Source organism: Cuculus canorus, chromosome 34, assembly GCF_017976375.1.
Source record: "Cuculus canorus isolate bCucCan1 chromosome 34, bCucCan1.pri, whole genome shotgun sequence".
Taxonomy (NCBI): Eukaryota; Metazoa; Chordata; class Aves; order Cuculiformes; family Cuculidae; genus Cuculus; species Cuculus canorus.
The window spans coordinates 961,827-985,219 of NC_071434.1; the positions used below are offsets into that span (position 1 = coordinate 961,827).

The 23,393-nt window shown below is 61.2% G+C and overlaps 1 protein-coding gene across 1 annotated transcript in view; it reads left to right on the forward strand.

Moving 5' to 3' along the window:
• Positions 1–23,393, forward strand: part of LOC128849872 (neurexin-2-like) — a 100,719-nt gene that overhangs the window by 23,004 nt on the left and 54,322 nt on the right. The window contains 5 exon segments of the mRNA XM_054052539.1: positions 3,063–3,224; positions 5,923–6,343; positions 8,888–9,262; positions 12,981–13,181; positions 21,381–21,407. Of these exon segments, the coding sequence (XP_053908514.1) occupies positions 3,063–3,224; positions 5,923–6,343; positions 8,888–9,262; positions 12,981–13,181; positions 21,381–21,407 (1,186 nt within the window).

Genomic DNA, 23,393 nt, shown 5'->3' on the forward strand with positions numbered 1-23,393 from the left:
GGGAGTTGTTTGAGGATATTTGAGGTGAAAGCTGTGGTTTTGGGGGGTATTTGTGAGGGGATTTGTGGTGAAAGCCATAGTTTTGGGGAGTTGTTTGAGGATATTTGAGGTGAAAGCTGTGAGTTTTGGGGCTGTTTGTGAGGGAATTTGGGGCGAAAGCCATAGTTTTTGGGAGTGGGAGGTGTTTAATGATATTTGAGGTGAAAACTGTGGTTTTGGGGGCTATTTGTGAGGGATTTGGGGCAAAAGCCACAGTTTTAGGGAGTGGGAGGTGTTTGAGGATATTTGAGGTGAAAGCGGTGGTTTTGGGGGGTATTTGTGAGGGAATTTGGGGCGAAAGCCATAGTTTTTGGGAGTGGGAGGTGTTTAATGATATTTGAGGTGAAAGTGTGGTTTTGGGGGGTATTTGTGAGGGGATTTGGGGCAAAAGCCACAGTTTTAGGGAGTGGGAGTTGTTTGAGGATATTTGAGGTGAAAACTGTGTTTTTTTGGGGTGTTTGTGAGGGGATTTGGGGTGAAAGCCATAGTTTTGGGGAGTTGTTTGAGGATATTTGAGGTGAAAGCTGTGAGTTTTGGGGCTGTTTGTGAGGGGATTTGTGGTGAAAGCCATACTTTGGGGAGTGGGAGGTGTTTGAGGATATTTGAGGTGAAAGCTGTGGTTTTTGGGGGTGTTTGTGAGGGGATTTGGGGTGAAAGCCATAGTTTTGGGGAGTGGGAGGTGTTTGAGGATATTTGAGGTGAAACCTGTGTTTTTGAGGGGTATTTGTGAGGGGATTTGTGTTGAAAGCCACAGTTTTAGGGAGTAGGAATTGTTTGAGGATATTTGAGGTGAAAGCTGTGGTTTTTGGGGCTGTTTGTGAGGGAATTTGGGGCGAAAGCCACAGTTTTGGGGAGTGGGAGTTGTTTGAGGATATTTGAGGTGAAAACTGTGGGGTTTTTGGGGGGTATTTGTGAAGGGATTTGGGGTGAAAGCCACAGTTTTGGGGAGTGGGAGGTGTTTGAGGATATTTGAGGTGAAAGCTGTGGTTTTGGGGGGTATTTGTGAGGGAATTTGGGGCGAAAGGCATAGTTTTTGGGAGTGGGAGGTGTTTGAGGGGGTTGGAACTGTGTGGACTTTGAGGTCCCTTCGCAGCCAAACCATTCCGTGATTGGTGCAAGATCCGTGCAAGGCGTGTGTGCAAGCGTGGGTGTGCGTTGGTGCCGGGTGGGTGTGGGTGGGTTTGCAGACGTGCGAGGTGCAGGACGGGTGTGTTGGTGCAAGATTGGGTGTGTTGGTGCAAGATGGGTGCAGCGTGAGTGTGGAAGGGTGAGCGTGCATTGGTGCACGGCAGTGTGCACAGGCGTGCAAAGGTGCTGGGTGCTTGCACACGAGTGTGGGGTAGGGGTGTGAACGACTGTGTGTGCATGGGTGTGCAAAGCCAGCACTGGGGGTGTGCGTGCGTGGGTGCATCCATGCAAGAGTGATGGTGTGTGCACCAGCACAAGCCCGGCCTGGGCCGCACATGTATATGAGCGTGTGTCAGTACGTACAGATGTCTGCGTGCGTGTTCACACGCGTGTGCAAGCTGTGCACGGGGCCGCCCCGTCCGTCCTAGGGCCCCGGTGCTCCTGCCGTCCCCGCAATCCCTGCACGCTCACGTGCACGGCTCCTCGCACACCCTCGCATGCCCGCGCACACTCGTGCACGCCCCTTGCACGCCCCTGGCGCGCGCCCAGCCCCACTAACGGCCATTTTTTCTGTCTGAGGACCCCAAAACTCGTTACTAACCCCCCCCCCAGTGTCAGCCCAGCCCCTTCCCCCCTCCCTGTGTCACCCCTGGGTCCTCCCCCACCTCGTCCCCCTGTCCCCTTTGTCACCTCAGCCCCCCAAAACCCCCCCAACCCTCCCCCAGGACCCATCACCCCCATTAACCCCCTCACCCCACCACCCCTTCGCCTCACAACACCCCCATTAATCCCCTATCACCTCATCGTCCCCCCCAAAACACCCCTATTAACCCCCTCCATCACCCCATTCCTCTGTGTCCCCCATCTCCATTCCTCTGTCCCCCCACTCCTCTGTGTCCCCCATCCCCACTCCTCTGTCCCCCCCATTCCTCTGTCCCCCCTATTCCTCTGTCCCCCTATTCCTCTGTCCCCCCACTCCTCTGTCCCCCCATTCCTCTGTCCCCCCCATCTCCACTCCTCTGTCCCCCCCATTCCTCTGTCCCCCCCATTCCTCTTTCCCCCATCCCCATTCCTCTGTCCCCCCCATTCCTCTGTCCCCCCATTCCTCTGTCCCCCCATCTCCACTCCTCTGTCCCCCCATTCCTCTGTCCCCCCCATCTCCACTCCTCTGTCCCCCCAATTCCTCTGTCCCCCCATCTCCACTCCTCTGTCCCCCCATTCCTCTGTCCCCCCCATTCCTCTGTCCCCCCATTCCTCTGTCCCCCCATCTCCACTCCTCTGTCCCCCCATTCCTCTGTCCCCCCATCTCCACTCCTCTGTCCCCCCATTCCTCTGTCCCCCCCATCTCCACTCCTCTGTCCCCCCAATTCCTCTGTCCCCCCATCTCCACTCCTCTGTCCCCCCATTCCTCTGTCCCCCCCATCTCCACTCCTCTGTCCCCCCAATTCCTCTGTCCCCCCATCTCCACTCCTCTGTCCCCCCATTCCTCTGTCCCCCCCATTCCTCTGTCCCCCCATTCCTCTGTCCCCCCATCCCCACTCCTCTGTCCCCCCCATTCCTCTGTCCCCTCCATTCCTCTGTCCCCCCATTCCTCTGTCCCCCCATCCCCATTCCTCTGCCCCCCCCATTCCTCTGTCCCCCCATTCCTCTGTCCCCCCATCCTCACTCCTCTGTCCCCCCATTCCTCTGTCCCCCCATCCTCACTCCTCTGTCCCCCCATTCCTCTGTCCCCCCCATCCCCATTCCTCTGTCCCTCCCATTCCTCTGTCCCCTCCCCCCACTCCCCTGTTCCCCCCGTCCCCCCATTTTTGGCCCCCCCTCCCCATTTTAGGGCCTCCCCTGCCCCCCCGGTTTTGGGGACCCCCCCGTCTGAGGCGCAGCCGCTCGTGCCACAGGTGACGATCTCGGTGGACGGGATCCTGACCACCACGGGCTACACGCAGGAGGATTACACCATGTTGGGCTCCGACGACTTCTTCTACGTGGGGGGGTCCCCCAACACCGCCGACCTCCCCGGGTCCCCCGTCAGCAACAACTTCATGGGCTGCCTCAAGGACGTGAGTGGGGGGGGACGGGGGGGACACGGGGGGACATGGGGGGGTAAAGGGGGCATGGGGGGACACGGGGGGGTAAAGGGGGCATGGGGGGGGACAGGGGACATGAGGGGGACAGGGGATATGGGGGGGACACGGGGGGGTAAAGGGGGCATGGGGGGGACAGGGGACATGGGGGGGACAGGGGGCATGGGGGGGACACGGGGGGGTAAAGGGGGCATGGGGGGGACAGGGGACTTGGGGGGAACATGGGGGGGTAAAGGGGGCATGGGGGACAGGGGACATGGGGGGACATGGGGGGGCAGGGGACATAGGGGGAACACAGGGGGCGTAAAGGGGGCATGGGGGGGACAGGGGGCATGGGGGGACACAGGGGGGTAAAGGGGGAATGGGGGGGACAGGGGACGTGGGGGGACATGGGGGGGTAAAGGGGACATGGTGGAGACAGGGGACATGGCAGGAACATGGGGGGTAAAGGGGACATGGGGGGGGACAGGGGACATGGGGGATATAGGGGGGTAAAGGGGGCATGGGGGGGACAGAGGACATTGGGGGACACGGGGAGTAAAGGGGGCATAGAGGGGACATGGGGGGACACAGGGGGGTAAAGGGGGCATAGGGGGGACAGGGGACATGGGGGGACACAGGGGGGTAAAGAGGGCATGGGGGGACAGAGGGCATTGGGGACACACAGGGGTAAAGGGGACATGGGACAGGGGACATGGGGGGACAGGGGACATTGGGACACAAGGATGTGGGGTGCGTGGGGACACAGGAGTGTGGGTGCACAACACAGGGTGCACGGGGACACGGGGACACAGACATGGGGTGCACAGGGACGTGGGGACACGGGGATGTGGGGACACAGGGATGTGGGTGCACGAGGACATGGGGTGCAGAGGGCACAGGGACGTGGGGACACGGGGACGTGGGGACACGGGGACATGGGGTGCAGAGGGCACAGGGATGTGGGGACACGGGGATGTGGGTGCACGAGGACATGGGGTGCAGAGGGCACAGGGACGTGGGGACACGGGGACGTGGGTGCACGAGGACATGGGGTGCAGAGGGCACAGGGACGTGGGGACACGGGGATGTGGGGACACAGGGACATGGGGTGCAGAGGGCACAGGGATGTGGGGACACGGGGACATGGGGTGCAGAGGGCACAGGGACGTGGGGACACGGGGATGTGGGGAGCACAAGGACATGGGGTGCAGAGGGCACAGGGATGTGGGGACACGGGGATGTGGGGACACAGGGACATGGGGTGCAGAGGGCATAGGGATGTGGGGACACAGGGACGTGGGGACACGGGGACATGGGGTGCAGAGGGCACAGGGACGTGGGGACACGGGGACGTGGGGACACGGGGACATGGGGTGCAGAGGGCACAGGGATGTGGGGACACGGGGATGTGGGTGCACGAGGACATGGGGTGCAGAGGGCACAGGGATGTGGGGACACGGGGATGTGGGGACACGGGGACATGGGGTGCAGAGGGCACAGGGACGTGGGGACACGGGGATGTGGGTGCACGAGGACATGGGGTGCAGAGGACACAGGGACGTGGGGACACGGGGACATGGGGTGCAGAGGGCACAGGGACGTGGGGACACGGGGATGTGGGTGCACGAGGACATGGGGTGCAGAGGGCACAGGGACGTGGGGACACAGGGACGTGGGGACACAGGGACATGGGGTGCAGAGGGCACAGGGACATGGGGACACGGGGATGTGGGGACACGGGGACATGGGGTGCAGAGGGCACAGGGACGTGGGGACACGGGGATGTGGGGACACAGGGACATGGGGTGCAGAGGGCACAGGGACGTGGGGACACGGGGATGTGGGGACACAGGGACATGGGGTGCAGAGGGCACAGGGACGTGGGGACACAGGGACGTGGGGACACGGGGACATGGGGTGCAGAGGGCACAGGGACGTGGGGACACAGGGACGTGGGGACACGGGGACATGGGGTGCAGAGGGCACAGGGACGTGGGGACACGGGGATGTGGGGACACAGGGACATGGGGTGCAGAGGGCACAGGGACGTGGGGACACAGGGACGTGGGGACACGGGGACATGGGGTGCAGAGGGCACAGGGATGTGGGGACACGGGGACGTGGGTGCATGAGGACATGGGGTGCAGAGGGCACAGGGACGTGGGGACACGGGGACGTGGGTGCACGAGGACATGGGGTGCAGAGGGCACAGGGACGTGGGGACACGGGGATGTGGGGACACGGGGACATGGGGTGCAGAGGGCACAGGGATGTGGGGACACGGGGACATGGGGTGCAGAGGGCACAGGGATGTGGGGACACGGGGATGTGGGGACACAGGGACATGGGGTGCAGAGGGCATAGGGATGTGGGGACACGGGGATGTGGGTGCACGAGGACATGGGGTGCAGAGGGCACAGGGATGTGGGGACACGGGGATGTGGGGACACAGGGACATGGGGTGCAGAGGGCACAGGGACGTGGGGACACGGGGATGTGGGGACACAGGGACATGGGGTGCAGAGGGCATAGGGATGTGGGGACACGGGGACGTGGGTGCACGAGGACATGGGGTGCAGAGGGCACAGGGACGTGGGGACATGGGGACGTGGGGACACGGGGACGTGGGCGCACGGGGACGTGGGTGTGCGCGCGCCGGGCCCCTCACGTCCGCCATGGCGTCCGTTCGCAGGTGGTGTACAAGAACAACGACTTCAAGCTGGAGCTGTCGCGGTTGGCGCAGGAGGGCGACGGGCGGGTGACGCTGCACGGGGCGCTGCTGTTCCGCTGCGAGGCCGTGGCCGCCCTGGACCCCGTCACCCTGGGCACCCCCCAGGCCTTCGTGGCGCTGCCGCCGTGGCGAGCGGCGCGCGCCGGCTCCGTCTCCTTCGACTTCCGCACCACCGAGGCCAACGGGCTGCTGCTGCTCGGGCAGGGCCGCGCCCGCGCCCACGCCGCCCCGCGCCACCACTACTTCGCCCTGGAGCTGCTCGACGGGCACCTCTTCCTCCTGCTCGACATGGGCGCCGGAGGGCTGCGGCTGCGCGCCAGCGCCCGCAAGGTCACCGACGGCGAGTGGTGCCACGTGGACGTGCAGCGCGACGGGCGCAAGGGTGAGCGTGCGACGGGGGGAGCGGGAGAGGGGGAACGTGTAGAGGGACGGACACGAAGGAGAGTGTGTAAAGGTGTGAGGGGGAACGTACAGTGCGATGGACGCAAAGGTGAGTGTGCGACGGGGTGAGGGGGAACGTACAGAGTGATGGATGCAAAGGAGAGTGTGCAAAGGTGTGAGGGGGGAATGTACAGAGTGATGGACGCAAAGGAGAGTGCAAAGGTGTGAGGGGGAATGTACAGAGTGACGGACGCAAAGGTGAGTGTGTGACGGGGTGAGGGGGGAACGTGCAGAGTGATGGATGCAAAGGTGAGTGTGCAAAGGTGTGAGGGGGGAATGTACAGAGTGGTGGACGCAAAGGAGAGTGCAAAGGTGTGAGGGGGAATGTACAGAGTGACGGACGCAAAGGTGAGTGTGTGACGGGGTGAGGGGGGAACGTGCAGAGTGATGGATGCAAAGGTGAGTGTGCAAAGGTGTGAGGGGGGAATGTACAGAGTGGTGGACGCAAAGGAGAGTGCAAAGGTGTGAGGGGGAATGTACAGAGTGACGGACGCAAAGGTGAGTGTGCAAAGGTGTGAGGGGGAACGTACAGAGTGACGGACGCAAAGGTGAGTGTGCAAAGGTGTGAGGGGGAACGTACAGTGCGATGGACGCAAAGGTGAGTGTGCGACGGGGTGAGGGGGAACGTACAGAGTGATGGACGCAAAGGAGAGTGTGCAAAGGTGTGAGGGGGAATGTACAGAGTGACGGACGCAAAGGAGAGTGTGCAAAGGTGTGAGGGGGAACGTACAGAGTGATGGACGCAAAGGAGAGAGTGCAAAGGTGTGAGGGGGAATGTACAGAGTGACGGACGCAAAGGAGAGAGTGCAAAGGTGTGAGGGGGAATGTACAGAGTGACGGACGCAAAGGTGAGTGTGCAAAGGTGTGAGGGGGAATGTACAGAGTGATGGACGCAAAGGAGAGTGTGCAAAGGTGTGAGGGGGAATGTACAGAGTGATGGATGCAAAGGTGAGTGTGTAAAGGTGTGAGGGGGGAACGTGCAGAGGGACGGACACTAAGGAGAGTGTGCAAAGGTGTGAGGGGGGAATGTACAGAGTGATGGATGCAAAGGTGAGTGTGCAAAGGTGTGAGGGGGGAACGTGCACCCCATAACCGCTGCCCCCCACTCTCCGCAGGCTTGGTGTCGGTGAACAGCCACAGTACCCCTGCACCCCACTCTCCTCCTGCACCCCAATAACCCCCTGCACCCCAATAACCCCCTGCACCCCGCTCTCGGCAGGCTCGGTGTCGGTGAACAGCCGCAGTACCCCCTGCACCCCAATAACCCCCTGCACCCCAATAACCCCCTGCACCCCACTCTCCGCAGGCTCGGTGTCGGTGAACAGCCGCAGTACCCCCTGCACCCCAATATCCTTTTGCACCCCAATAACTGCGGCACCCCGCTCTCCGCAGGCTCGGTGTCGGTGAACAGCCGCAGTACCCCCTGCACCCCACTCTCCCCCTGCACCCCAATAACCCCCTGCTCCCCAATAACCCCCTGCACCCCTCTCTCCGCAGGCTCGGTGTTGGTGAACAGCCGCAGTACCCCCTGCACCCCAATATCCTTTTGCACCCCAATAACCCCCTGCCCCCCTCTCTCGGCAGGCTCGGTGTCGGTGAACAGCCGCAGTACCCCCTGCACCCCACTCTCCCCCTGCACCCCAATAACCCCCTGCACCCCACTCTCGGCAGGCTCGGTGTCGGTGAACAGCCGCAGTACCCCCTGCACCCCACTATCCCCCTGCACCCCAATAACCGCTGCACCCCACTCTCCGCAGGCTCGGTGTCGGTGAACAGCCGCAGTACCCCCTGCACCCCACTATCCCCCTGCACCCCAATAACCGCTGCACCCCGTTCTCCGCAGGCTCGGTGTCGGTGAACAGCCACAGTACCCCCTGAACCCCACTATCCCCCTGCACCCCAATATCCTTTTGCACCCCAATAACCGCTGCACCCCGCTCTCGGCAGGCTCGGTGTTGGTGAACAGCCGCAGTACCCCCTGCACCCCCATATCCTTTTGCACCCCAATAACCCCCTGCACCCCTCTCTCGGCAGGCTCGGTGTCGGTGAACAGCCACAGTACCCCCTGCACCCCACTATCCCCCTGCACCCCAATATCCTTTTGCACCCCAATAACCGCGGCACCCCTCTCTCGGCAGGCTCGGTGTCGGTGAACAGCCGCAGTACCCCCTGCACCCCAATATCCTTTTGCACCCCAATAACCGCTGCACCCCGCTCTCCGCAGGCTCGGTGTCGGTGAACAGCCGCAGTACCCCCTGCACCCCCATATCCTTTTGCACCCCAATAACCCCCTGCCCCCCTCTCTCGGCAGGCTCGGTGTCGGTGAACAGCCGCAGTACCCCCTGCACCCCAATATCCTTTTGCACCCCAATAACCCCCTGCCCCCCGCTCTCCGCAGGCTCGGTGTCGGTGAACAGCCGCAGTACCCCCTGCACCCCAATAACCCCCTGCACCCCAATAACCCCCTGCACCCCTCTCTCGGCAGGCTCGGTGTCGGTGAACAGCCGCAGTACCCCGTTCCTGGCGGCGGGCGAGAGCGAAGTGCTGGACTTGGATGCGGAGCTGTTTTTGGGGGGTCTCCCCGAGGGCCCCCCAGTGCCCCCCGAGCTGTGGGCGGCGTCGCTGCGCTACGGCTTCGTGGGCTGCGTGCGGGATGTGTTCGTGGATGGGCGCAGCCTGGACGTGCGAGCGCTGGCCGAGGCGCAGGGGGCCCCCGGCGTCACCCCCTTCTGCGCCCGAGAACCCCCCCGGCACTGCGCCAGCGGCCCCTGCGAAAACGGGGGGCTCTGCCGCGAGGGATGGAACCGCTTCGTCTGCGACTGCCTGGGCACCGGCTTCCTGGGGCCTCGCTGCCAGACCGGTGAGTGAACCCCGAATTCGGAGACCCCCCTGCACCCCAATGTGCCCTCCCCTGCACCCCAACATCCTCCCCTGGGGCCTCGCTGCCAGACCGGTGAGTGAACCCCGAATTCGGAGACCCCCCTGCACCCCAAAGTGCCCTCCCCTGCACCCCAACATCCTCCCCTGGGGCCTCGCTGCCAGACCGGTGAGTGAACCCCGAATTCGGAGACCCCCCTGCACCCCAATGTGCTCTCCACTGCACCCCAGTGTCCCCCCCTGCACCCCAAAGTGCCCTCCACTGCACCCCAACATCCTCCCCTGGGGCCTCGCTGCCAGACCGGTGAGTGAACCCCGAATTCGGAGACCCCCCTGCACCCCAAAGTGCCCTCCACTGCACCCCAGTGTCTCCCCCTGCACCCCAAAGTGCCCTCCCCTGCACCCCAGCATCCTCCCCTGGGGCCTCGCTGCCAGACCGGTGAGTGAACCCCGAATTCGGAGACCCCCCTGCACCCCAAAGTGCCCTCCCCTGCACCCCAATGTGCCCCATTGCACCCCAAAGTGCCCTCCCCTGCACCCCAGCATCCTTCCCTGGGGCCTCACTGCCAGACCAGTGAGTGAACCCCGAATTCGGAGACCCCCCTGCACCCCAATGTGCCCTCCCCTGCACCCCAATATCCCCCCCTGCACCCCAATGTGCCCTCCACTGCACCCCAACATCCTCCCCTGGGGCCTCGCTGCCAGACCGGTGAGTGAACCCCGAATTCTGAGACCCCCCTGCACCCCAAAGTGCCCTCCACTGCACCCCAGCGTCCTTCCCTGGGGCCTCACTGCCAGACCAGTGAGTGAACCCCGAATTCGGAGATCCCCCTGCACCCCAAAGTGCCCTCCCCTGCACCCCAATGTGCCCCATTGCACCCCAAAGTGCCCTCCCCTGCACCCCAGCATCCTTCCCTGGGGCCTCACTGCCAGACCAGTGAGTGAACCCCGAATTCGGAGACCCCCCTGCACCCCAATGTGCCCTCCCCTGCACCCCAATATCCCCCCCTGCACCCCAATGTGCCCTCCACTGCACCCCAACATCCTCCCCTGGGGCCTCGCTGCCAGACCGGTGAGTGAACCCCGAATTCTGAGACCCCCCTGCACCCCAAAGTGCCCTCCACTGCACCCCAGCGTCCTTCCCTGGGGCCTCACTGCCAGACCAGTGAGTGAACCCCGAATTCGGAGATCCCCCTGCACCCCAAAGTGCCCTCCACTGCACCCCAACATCCTCCCCTGGGGCCTCGCTGCCAGACCGGTGAGTGAACCCCGAATTCGGAGACCCCCCCCTGCACCCCGATGTGCCCTCCACTGCACCCCAGTGTCTCCCCCTGCACCCCAATGTGCCCTCCCCTGCACCCCAACATCCTCCCCTGGGGCCTCGCTGCCAGACCGGTGAGTGAACCCCGAATTCTGAGACCCCCCTGCACCCCAAAGTGCCCTCCACTGCACCCCAACATCCTCCCCTGGGGCCTCGCTGCCAGACCGGTGAGTGAACCCCGAATTCTGAGACCCCCCTGCACCCCAAAGTGCCCTCCACTGCACCCCAGCGTCCTTCCCTGGGGCCTCACTGCCAGACCAGTGAGTGAACCCCGAATTCGGAGATCCCCCTGCACCCCAAAGTGCCCTCCACTGCACCCCAACATCCTCCCCTGGGGCCTCGCTGCCAGACCGGTGAGTGAACCCCGAATTCGGAGACCCCCCCCTGCACCCCGATGTGCCCTCCACTGCACCCCAGTGTCTCCCCCTGCACCCCAAAGTGCCCTCCCCTGCACCCCAGTGTCTCCCCCTGCACCCCAAAGTCCCCTCCCCTGCACCCCAGCATCCTCCCCTGGGGCCTCATTGCCAGACCGGTGAGTGAACCCCGAATTCGGAGACCCCAATGTGCCATCCCCTGCACCCCAGTGTCTCCCCCTGCACCCCAATGTCCTCCCCTGCACCCCAGTATCTCCCCCTGCACCCCAATGTCCCCCCTGCACCCCAACATCCTCCTCAGAGCCTCTGGGAATCCCCCTCTTGTACACCAGCATCCACCCCTGGGGTCTCGCTGCTGGGCCGGTGAGTGAACCCCGAATCCTGGGGACCCCCTGCACCCCAATGTACCCTCCCCTGCACCCCAATGTGCCCCCCTGCACCCCAATGTGCCCTCCCCTGCACCCCAATGTCCCCCCTGCACCCCAGCATTTACCCCAGGGAACCCCCCTCTGCACCCCAAGGTCCCTTCCTGGGGTCACATTACCAGACTGGTGAGTGAACCCCAAATCCTGGGAATCCCTTCTGTACCCCAAAATCCACTCCAGGGCCCCTGGGAACCCCCCCTGCACCCCAATATCCCCCCCTGAACCCATGACCCCCCCCCGGAGCCCCAATGCCGGAGTCAGAGCTGGGGGCCCCAGTTCCGGGGTCCCCCATACTGGGGGTTCCCCAGTTGCAGGGGCAGAGTTGGGGTCCCCAGTTGGGGTGTCCCCGATACTGGGGGGCTCAGTTCTGGGGTCAAAGCTGGGGTCCCCATGCCAGGGGTCCCCAATACTGGGGTCAGGGCTGGGGTCCCCCATTCTGGGGTCCCCAATACTGGGGGTTCCCCAGTTCTGGGGTCAGAGCTGCGGTCAGTGCTGGGATCTCCACGCCGGGGGTCCCCAATTCTGGGGTCCCCAATACTGGGGTTCCCCAGTTCTGAGCTGAGGGCTGTGATCAGGGCTGGGGTCCCCCATTCTGGGGTTCCCCAGTTCTGGGGTCCCCAATACTGGGGGTTCCCCAGTTCAAAGCTGAGGGCTGTGGTCAGGGTCAGGATCTCCATGATGGGGTTCCCCAGTTCTGGGGTCCCCAATACTGGGGGTTCCCCAGTTCCGAGCTCAGGGCTGTGATCAAGGTCGGGGTCTCCATGCGGGGGTTCCCCAGTTCTGGGGTCCCCAATACTGGGGGTTCCCCAGTTCTGAGCTCAGGGCTGTGGTCAGGGCCGGGGTCCCCATGAAGGGGTTCCCCAGTTCCGGGGTCCCCAATACTGGGGTTCCCCAGTTCCGAGCTCAGGGCTGCGGTCAGTGCTGGGGTCCCCATGATGGGGTTCCCCAGTTCCGGGGTCCCCAATACTGGGGTTCCCCAGTTCCGAGCTCAGGGCTGCGGTCAGGGCCGGAGTCCCCATGCGGGGGGTCCCCATTTCTGGGGTCCCCAATACTGGGGTTCCCCAGTTCTGAGCTCAGGGCTGTGGTCAGGGCCGGGGTCCCCATGATGGGGTTCCCCAGTTCCGGGGTCCCCAATACTGGGGGTTCCCCAGTTCCAAGCTGAGGGCTGTGGTCAGGGCCGGAGTCCCCATGAAGGGGTTCCCCATTTCCGGGGTCCCCAATACTGGGGGTTCCCCAGTTCCAAGCTGAGGGCTGTGGTCAGGGCCGGAGTCCCCATGAAGGCGTTCCCCAGTTCTGGGGTCCCCAATACTGGGGGTTCCCCGGTTCCGAGCTCAGGGCTGCGGTCAGGGCCGGGGTCCCCATGATGGGGTTCCCCAGTTCCGGGGTCCCCAATACTGGGGGTTCCCCAATTCCCAGCTCAGTGCTGCGGTCAGGGCCGGGGTCCCCATGAAGGGGTTCCCCATTTCCGGGGTCCCCAATACTGGGGGTTCCCCAGTTCCGAGCTCAGTGCTGCGGTCAGGGCCGGGGTCCCCACGCCGGGGGGTCCCCCGTTTCGCGGTGGTGACGGTGGGGTCCCCGCAGAGGCGGCGGTGCTGAGCTACGACGGCAGCGCGTACCTCAAGATCCTGGTGCCGGCGGCGCAGACGGAGGCGGAGGACGTGGCGCTGCGGTTCATGTCCCCCCGCGCCTACGGCCTCGTCCTGGCCACCACCTCGCGCCAATCGGCCGACACGCTGCGCCTCGAGCTCGACGCCGGACGCATGAAACTCACCGTCAACCTGGGTGAGCCCCAACACCGTCCCCGGCACCCCGAAACCACGGCGTCCCCCCCAAAACGCTGATCCCGTCCCCCAAAACCAGCCCCGACGTGTGTCGTGTCCCCAAACGGTGCCCGAGTTGGTTCTGGTGACCCCAAAATGGGGATAAAGTGGTCATTGACTCGATGGCCGGGACCCCAAAATGGTGCCCGGGACCCCAAAATGGTCCCCAAAGTGATGTTCCCTCCAGTTGGCGCCCGGGACCCCAAAATGGTCCCCAAAATGGTCATCTGGTTCATCTTCAGGACTTCTAAATGATCTCTGGGACCTCAAAATGGTGCCTGAGACCCCAAAATGGTCCCTAAATTGGCGCTTGTGACCCCCAAATGGTCCCTGAGTTGATGTCCCCTCCAGTTGGCGCCTGGGACCCCAAAATGGTCCCCAAAATGGTCATCTGGTTCATCCTCAGGACTTCTAAATGATCTCTGGGACCTCAAAATGGTGCCCAAGACCCCAAAATGGTTCCTAAGTTGGCATTTGTGACCCTGAGATGGTCCCCAAAGTGACGTCCCCTCCAGTTGGTACTCATGACCCCAAAATGGTCCCCAAAATGGTCATCTGGTTGATCCCGAGGGCTTCAAAATGGTCTTTGTGACCCCAAAATGGTGCCCAAGACCTCAAAATGGTCCCTGAGTTGGCATTTGTGACCCCAAAATGGTGCCCAAGACCACAAAATGGTCCCTGAGTTGGCATTTGTGACCCCAAAATGGTCCCTGAATTGGTGCTTGTGACCCCGAAATGGTCCCTGAAGTGACGTATCCTCCAGTTGGTTCTCGTGACCCCAAAATGGTCCCCAAAATGGTCATCTGGTTGATCCTGAGGCCTTCAAAATGATCTCTGGGACCCCAAAATGGTGCCCAAGACGCCAAAATGGTCCCCAAAGTGACGTCCCCTCCAGTTGGTTCTCGTGACCCCAAAACGATGCTCAAAATGGTCCCCAAAATGGTCATCTGGTTGATCTCCAGGACTTCAAAATGATCTCTGGGACCCCAAAATGGTGCCCAAGACCACAAAATGGTTCCTCAGTTGGCATTTGTGACCCCAAAATGGTCCCCAAAGTGATGTCCCCTCCAGTTGGCACTCGTGACCCCAAAATGGTCCCCAAAATGGTCATCTGGTTGATCCTGAGGGCTTCAAAATGATCTCTGGGACCCCAAAATGGTCCCCAAAGTGACGTCCCCTTCAGTTGGCACTCGGGACCCCAAAATGGTCCCCAAAATGGTCATCTGGATCATCTTCAGGACTTCTAAATGATCTCTGGGACCTCAAAACAGTGCCCAAGACAAAAAATGGTTCCTCAGTTGGCATTTGTGACCCCGAGATGGTCCCCAATTTGATGTCCCCTCCAGTTGGCACTCAGGACCCCAAAATGGACCCCAAAATGGTCATCTGGTTGATCCCGAGGGCTTCAAAATGATCTCTGGGACCCCAAAATGGTGCCCAAGACCCCAAAGTGGTCCCCGAGTTGACCCCAAAATGGTCCCCAAAGTGATGTCCCCTCCAGTTGGTGCCCGGGACCCCAGATTGGTCTCCATAATGGTCATCTGGTTGATCCTGAGGGCTTCAAAATGATCTCTGGGACCCCAAAATGGTGCCCAAGACCACAAAATGGTCCCTAAATTGGCGCTTGTGACCCCAAAATGGTCCCTGAGTTGATATCCCCTCCAGTTGGCACTCAGGACCCCAAAATGGTCCCCAAAATGGTCATCTGGATCATCCTCAGGACTTCTAAATGATCTCTGGGACCCCAAAACAGTGCCCAAGACCCCAAAATGGTCCCTGAATTGGCGCTTGTGACCCCAAAATGGTTCCCACAACAATGTGACCCCAAAATGGTGCCAAGACCTCAAAATGGTCCCCAAAATGGTCATCTGGATCATCTTCAGGACTTCTAAATGATCTCTGGGACCCCAAAATGGTGCCCAAGACCACAAAATGGTTCCTAAGTTGGCATTTGTGACCCTGAGATGGTCCCCAAAGTGATGTCCCCTCCAGTTGGCACTCAGGACCCCAAAATGGTCCCCAAAATGGTCATCTGGTTGATCCCGAGGGCTTCAGAATGGTCTTTGTGACCCCAAAATGGTGCCCAAGACCTCAAAATGGTTCCTCAGTTGGCATTTGTGACCCCAAAATGGTTCCCAAAGTGATGTCCCCTCCAGTTGGAGCCCGGGACCCCAAAATGGTCCTCAAAATGGTCATCTGGTTGATCCCGAGGGCTTCAAAATGATCTCTGGGACCTCAAAACAGTGCCCAAGACCCCAAAATGGTCCCTGAGTTGATGCCTTTGACCCCAAAATGGTCCCCAAAGTGATGTCCCCTCCAGTTGGCACTCAGGACCCCAAAATGGTCCCCAAAATGGTCATCTGGTTGATCCTCAGGACTTCAAAATGATCTCTGGGACCCCAAAACAGTGCCCAAGACCACAAAATGGTTCCTAAGTTGGCATTTGTGACCCCGAGATGGTCCCCAAAGTGATGTCCCCTCCAGTTGGCACTTGGGACCCCAAAATGGTCCCCAAAATGGTCATCTGGTTGATCCTGAGGCCTTCAAAATGATCTCTGGGACCTCAAAACAGTGCCCAAGACCCCAAAATGGTCCCTGAGTTGATGCCTTTGACCCCAAAATGGTCTCTGAATTGGCGCTTGTGACCCCAAAATGGTTCCCACAACAATGTGACCCCAAAATGGTGCCAAGACCTCAAAATGGTCCCCAAAATGGTCATCTGGATCATCTTCAGGACTTCAAAATGATCTCTGGGACCTCAAAACAGTGCCCAAGACCCCAAAATGGTCCCCAAAATGGTCATCTGGTTGATCCTGAGGGCTTCAAAATGATCTCTGGGACCCCAAAATGGTGCCCAAGACCCCAAAATGGTCCCCAAAGTGACGTCCCCTCCAGTTGGCACTCGGGACCCCAAAATGGTCCCCAAAATGGTCCCCAAAATGGTCATCTGGATCATCTTCAGGACTTCTAAATGATCTCTGGGACCTCAAAACAGTGCCCAAGACCATAAAATGGTTCCTAAGTTGTCATTTGTGACACCAAAATGGTCCCCAAAGTGATGTCCCCTCCAGTTGGCACTTGGGACCCCAAAATGGTCCTCAAAACGGTCATCTGGTTCATCTTCAGGACTTCTAAATGATCTCTGGGACCCCAAAATGGTGCGCAAGACCCCAAAATGGTCCCTGAGTTGATGCCTTTGACCCCAAAATGGTCCCTGAGTTGGCGCTTGTGACCCCAAAATGGTCCCCACAACAATGTGACCCCAAAATGGTGCCAAGACCTCAAAATGGTCCCCAAAATGGTCATCTGGATCATCTTCAGGGCTTCAAAATGATCTCTGGGACCTCAAAACAGTGCCCAAGACCCCAAAATGGTCCTCAAAATGGTCATCTGGTTCATCCTCAGGACTTCAAAATGATCTCTGGGACCTCAAAATGGTGCCTGAGACCCCAAAATGGTCCCTGAGTTGACCCCAAAATGGTCCCTGAGTTGATGTCCCCTCCAGTTGGCGCCTGGGACCCCAAAATGGTCCCCAAAATGGTCATCTGGTTCATCCTCAGGACTTCTAAATGATCTCTGGGACCTCAAAATGGTGCCCAAGACCTCAAAATGGTCCCCAAAGTGACGTCCCCTCCAGTTGGTTCTCGTGACCCCAAAACAATGCTCAAAATGGTCCCCAAAATGCTCATCTGGTTGATCTCCAGGACTTCAAAATGATCTCTGGGACCCCAAAATGGTGCCCAAGACCACAAAATGGTTCCTCAGTTGGCATTTGTGACCCCAAGATGGTCCCCAAAGTGATGTCCCCTCCAGTTGGCGGCCGGGACCCTAAAATGGTCCCCAAAATGGTCATCTGGATCATCCTGAGGGCTTCAAAATGGTCTTTGGGACCTCAAAATGGTGCCCAAGACCACAAAATGGTCCCTGAGTTGATGCCTTTGACCCCAAAATGGTCCCCAAAGTGATGTCCCCTCCAGTTGGCGCCTGGGACCCCAAAATGGTCCCCAAAATGGTCATCTGGATCATCCTCAGGACTTCAAAATGATCTCTGGGACCTCAAAATGGTGCCCAAGACCACAAAATGGTTCCTAAGTTGACCCCAAAATGGTCCCCAAAGTGATGTCCCCTCCAGTTGGTACTCGGGACCCCAAAATGGTCCCCAAAATGGTCATCTGGTTGATCCCGAGGCCTTCAAAATGATCTCTGGGACCCCAAAATGGTGCCCAAGACCCCAAAATGGTCCCTAAATTGGCGCTTGTGACCCCAAAATGGTTCCCATAGTTACGTCCCCTCCAGTTGGCACTCATGACCCCAAAATGGACCCCAAAATGGTCATCTGGTTGATCCCGAGGCCTTCAAAATGGTCTTTGGGACCCCAAAATGGTGCCCAAGACCACAAAATGGTTCCTCAGTTGGCATTTGTGACCCCAAAATGGTTCCCATAGCGATGTGACCCCAAAATGGTGCCCAAGACCTCAAAATGGTGCCCAAAGCGATGTCCCCTCCAGTTGGCGCCCGGGACCCCAAAATGGTCCCCAAAATGGTCACCTGGTTGATGCCTGGGACCCCAAAATGGCACCAGGGACCCCAAAATGGTGCTCAGGACCCCAAAATGGCACCAGGGACCCCAAAAATGGCACCAGGGGCCTCAAAATGGTGTCAGGGACCCCCAAATGGTCCCAGGGACCCCAAAAATGGCACCAGGGACCCCAAAATGGTGTCAGAGACACCCCCAGATGGTCCCAGGGACCCCAAAAATGGCACCAGGGACCCCAAAATGGTCTCAGGGACCCCAAAAATGGCACCAGGGGCCTCAAAATGGTGTCAGAGAACCCCCAGGTGATCCCAGGGACCCCAAAAATGGCACCAGGGACCCCAATATGGTGCCAGGGTCCCCCAAATGGTCCCAGGGACCCCAAAAATGGCACCAGGGACCCCAAAATGGTCTCAGGGACCCCAAAAATGGCACCAGGGGCCTCAAAATGGTGTCAGAGAACCCCCAGGTGATCCCAGGGACCCCAAAAATGGCACCAGGGACCCCAATATGGTGCCAGGGTCCCCCAAATGGTCCCAGGGACCCCAAAAATGGCATCAGGGACCCCAAAATGGTGTCAGAGACACCCCCAGATGGTCCCAGGGACCCCAAAAAATGGCATCAGGGACCCCAGGTGGTCCCAGGGACCCCCAAAATGGCATCAGGGACCCCCAAAATTGCACCCAGGGACCCCAAAATGGTGCCAGAGACCCTGGAAGTGGGGGTGTCACCGGAGCCAACTCGGGGCGCCTGCGTCCCCCCGTCCCCCCCCGCGGTCTGGATCCTTCGCTACCCCCCCGCTGCCCTTTGGGGTTCGGCGCCGGGACCCCCCCGAGGGATTGGGGACCCCCCCATGGCTTCAGGGGTCCTCCCCAGGGTCGGGGATCCCCCCATGGTTTTGGGGTCCCCCCCTGTGGGGTTGGACACCCTTAAGAAGTTGGGGACCCCCCTACTGGTCTGGGGTTCCCCCCATGGGATTGGGGACCCCTCCTTGGATTTGGGGATCCCCCCATGGGATTGGGGACCTCCTCTTGGAGTCGGGGTTCCCCCCATGGGATTGGGGCCCCCCCTTGGATTTGGGGTTCCCCCCATGGGATTGAGCCCCCCCCTTGGATTTGGGGACCCCCCCTTGGATTTGGGGTTCCCCCCATGGGGTTTGGGGTTCCCCCCTTGGAGTTGGGGACTCCTCCTTGGATTTAGGGTTCCCCCCAAGGGATTGGGGTTCCCCCCATGGGATTGGGGCCCCCCTTGGATTTGGGGTTCCCCCCATGGGATTGGGGACCCCCCTCGGATTTGAGGTTCCCCCCGTGGGATTGGGGACCCCCCCATGGACATGGGGTTCCCCCCATGGATTTGGGGTTCCCCCCATGGGATTGGGCCCCCCCCAGTTTGGGGTCCCGGCGCCGCCCCCCCCCCCGCCCCGCAGCGGTTGACGAGGAGGGGCCCAGTCTGGGGCGCCCCAAAACTGCCCCCGGACCCCCCGACTGGGCCCCCCGGCCGGGAGACAGGTGCCTGCGCCCCCCCTGACCCCAACCTGACCCCTACCTGACCCCAACCTGACCCCACCTGACCCCAACATGACCCCAACCTGACCCCAACATGACCCCCTGACCCCAACCTGACCCCCACCTGACCCTCACCTGACCCCAACCTGACCCCCAACCTGACCCCCTGACCCCAACCTGACCCCACCTGACCCCCTGACCCCAACCTGACCCCCACCTGACCCTCACCTGACCCCCACCTGACCCCCAACCTGACCCCCTGACCCCAACCTGACCCCCACCTGACACCAACATGACCCCCTGACCCCAACATGACCCCCACCTGACCCTCACCTGACCCCCACCTGACCCCAACCTGACCCCCTGACCCCAACCTGACCCCCACCTGACACCAACATGACCCCCTGACCCCAACATGACCCCACCTGACCCCCTGACCCCAACCTGACCCCCACCTGACCCCAACATGATCCCCTGACCCCAACATGACTCCACCTGACCCCCTGACCCCAACCTGACCCCCACCTGACACCAACATGACCCCCTGACCCCAACCTGAGCCCAACATGACCCCTGACCCCAACCTGACCCCACCTGACCCCCTGACCCCAACCTGACTCCCACCTGACACCAACATGACCCCAACCTGACCCTAATCTGACCCTAATCTGACCCCAGCCTGACCCCCTGACCCCAATCTGACCCCCACCTGACCCCAACCTGACCCCAACCTGACCCAAACCTGACCCAACCTGACCCCAAAATGACCCCCTGACCCCAACATGACCCCAACATGACCCCAACATGACCCCAAACTGACCCTGACCTGACCCCCCTGATCCCCAACCTGAACCCCAATCCCAGTCCCATCCCAGTCCCCTTTCCCAATCCCAGTGCCATTCCAATCCCCATCCTGAAACTCTTCCCAGTCCACACCCCATCCCAATCCCAGTCCTCTTCCCAATCCCAGTTTCATTCCAGTCCCACCCCAGTCCAATCCCAGTCCTCTTCCCAATCCCAGTTTCATTCCAGTCTGATCCCAGTCCTTTTCCTAATCCCAATCCAATCCCAGTTCCTTTCCCAATCCCAGTCCCATCCCCATCCCCAATCCCAATCCCCTTTCCCAGTCCCTCTCCCAGTCCCATCCCAGTCCCATTCCTATTCCCAGTCCCATCCTGTTCCCATTCCAGTCTCATCCCAGTTCCATCCCAGTCTCTTCCCAGTCCCATCCCACTCCCAGTCCCGTTCCCATTCCCAGTCCCATCCTGTTCCCAGTCTCATCCCATTCCTGTTCCTGTTCTGTTCCCGTTCCGTTCCCATCCTGCTCCATTCCCATCCCATTCCCATTCCCATTCCCATTCCCGTTCCCATTCCTGTTCCATTCCTGTTCCTGTTCCCGTTCCCACTCGGTTCCCACCCCATTCTGTTCCCATTCTGTTCCCATTCCCATCCTGTTCCATTCCCATTCCCGTTCCGTTCCCGTTCCATTCCCGTTCCCATTCCCGCTCCATTCCCGTTCCCATTCCATTCCCATTCCCGCTCCATTCCTGTTTCATTCCCATTCCTGTTCCCGTTCCCATTCCCATTCCCATTCCGTTCCCATTCCCGCTCCATTCCCATTCCCGTTCCCGTTCCTGTTCCATTCCATTCCATTCCCGTTCCCATTCTGTTCCCATTCCCGCTCCGTTCTCACTCCGTTCCCATTCCCATTCCCGTTCCCATTCCCATTCCCGTTCCCATTCCCGTTCCCGTTCCATTCCCGTTCCATTCCCGTTCCATTCCTGTTCCCATTCCATTCCCATTCCCATTCCATTCCGTTCCCATTCCATTCCATTCCATTCCCATTCCCGTTCCATTCCCATTCCCGTTCCCATTCCCGTTCCCATTCCCGTTCCATTCCATTCCCATTCCCATTCCCGTTCCCATTCCCATTCCATTCCCATTCCCGTTCCCGCTCCGTTCCCGCTCCGTTCCCGTTCCCGTTCCCATTCCCGTTCCCGTTCCGTTCCCGCTCCGTCCCCATTCCCGTTCCCGCCGGGGGGGCGCCTGTTCCCGGCCGTCCCCGGGGCGGTGGTGGTGTTGCGCGGCCGAAGGCTCTGACGCCGCTCTCTTCTCTCCTCAGACTGCGTTCGCGTGGGCTGTCACCCCAGTAAGTGACCCCCGGGGACCCCCCGGGGACCCCCAGTGCCCTCCCAGTGCCCCCCAGCGCCTCCCAGTGACCCCCAGGAACCCCCAGTGTCCCCCAGTGTCCCCCAGTGCCCCACAGTGCCCCCCAGTGCCTCCCAGTGCTCCACCAGTGCCCCCCCAGTGCCCCCCAGTGCCCCCCAGTGCCCTCCCAGTGCCTCCCAGGGACCCCCAGTGACCCCCAGTGCCCCCCAGTGCCTCCCAGTGACTCCCAGTGCCCTCCCAGTGCCCCCAGTGCCTCCCAGTGACCCCCAGTGCCCTCCCAGTGACCCCCAGTGCCTCCCAGTGCCTCCCAGTGCCCCCCAGTGCCCCCCAGTGCTTCCCAGGGATCCCCAGTGCCCCCCAGTGTCCCCCCAGTGCCTCCCACTGCCCTCCCAGTACCCCCCACTGCCTCCCAGTGCAGCTCCAGTGCCCCCCAGTGCCCCCCCACTGCCCTCCCAGTTCCCCCCAGTGCCTCCCACTGTCCCCCAGTCCCTCCCAGTCCCCCCCGCAGGTGCAGGGTCACGGCCACAGGCGAGTGTGCAAGGCCTGGTGTGCACTGGGGCCTCACGGGGCGCACACGCGTGTGTGTATGTGGGAGCACACGTGTTCTGTGGGCGTTCGTGCACACGCGTGTGCACACAGACACACGAGGGCTGGTGCACACGCGTGTGCACACGTGGAGGTGTGGGGGGTTCGCGTGTGTGCCGGGGGAGAGGGGGGAGGTTGGGGCACACGCGTGTGCACGGGGAGGGGCAAACGTGTGTGTCTGTGCGTGTGGTGCACACGTGTCCGTGTGTGTCTGTGTGAGTGTGATGTGTGTGCACACGCGTGTGTGTCTGTGTGTGTGTGCGCACACACGTGTGTGTCTGTGTGTGTGTCTGTGTGTGTGTCTGTGTGTGTGCACACGCGTGTGTGTCTGTGTGTGTGTGTGTGCGTGTGCAGACGGCACTCGGAGCTGCACACGTGTGCTCTGCGTGTGCACAGGGGTTTGCACACGCGTGTGTTTGGTGGCACGTGGGCCCTCTGGGCCATCACGGCTCCCTCTGTGTCCCCTGTGTGTGTCCCCCCATGTCCCCTCATGTCCCCCCATATCCCCCCATGTCCCCCCATATCGCCCCATGTCCCCCCATATCCCCCCATATCCCCCATATCCCCCATGTCCCCCCATGTCCCCCCATATCCCCCCATATCCCCCCATATCCCCCCATATCCCCCCATATCCCCCCATGTCCCCTCATGTCCCCCCATATCCCCCCATATCCCCCCATGTCCCCTCATGTCCCCCCATATCCCCCCATATCCCCCCATGTCCCCCATATCCCCCCATGTCCCCCCATGTCCCCTCATGTCCCCCCATGTCCCCCCATATCCCCCCATGTCCCCCCATGTCCCCATGTCCCCCATATCCCCCCATATCCCCCCATGTCCCCCATATCCCCCCATGTCCCCCCATGTCCCCCCATATCCCCTTATGTCCCCCCATATCCCCCCATATCCCCTCATGTCCCCCCATGTCCCCCCATGTCCCCCCATATCCCCTTATGTCCCCCCATATCCCCCCATGTCCCCCCATATCCCCCCATGTCCCCCCATGTCCCCATGTCCCCCATATCCCCCCATATCCCCCCATGTCCCCCATATCCCCCCATGTCCCCCCATGTCCCCCCATGTCCCCCCATATCCCCTTATGTCCCCCCATGTCCCCCCATATCCCCTCATGTCCCCCCATGTCCCCCCATGTCCCCCCATATCCCCCCATGTCCCCCCATGTCCCCCCATGTCCCCCCATATCCCCTTATGTCCCCCCATGTCCCCTCATGTCCCCCATATCCCCCCCATGTCCCCCTGTGTCCCCCGTGTCCCTGTGTCCGCCATGGTGGTGAGGTGGCACTGTCCCCATGTCCCCCCGTGTCCACCATGGTGGTGAGGTGTGGCACTGTCCCCGTGTCCCCCCATGTCCCCGGTGTCC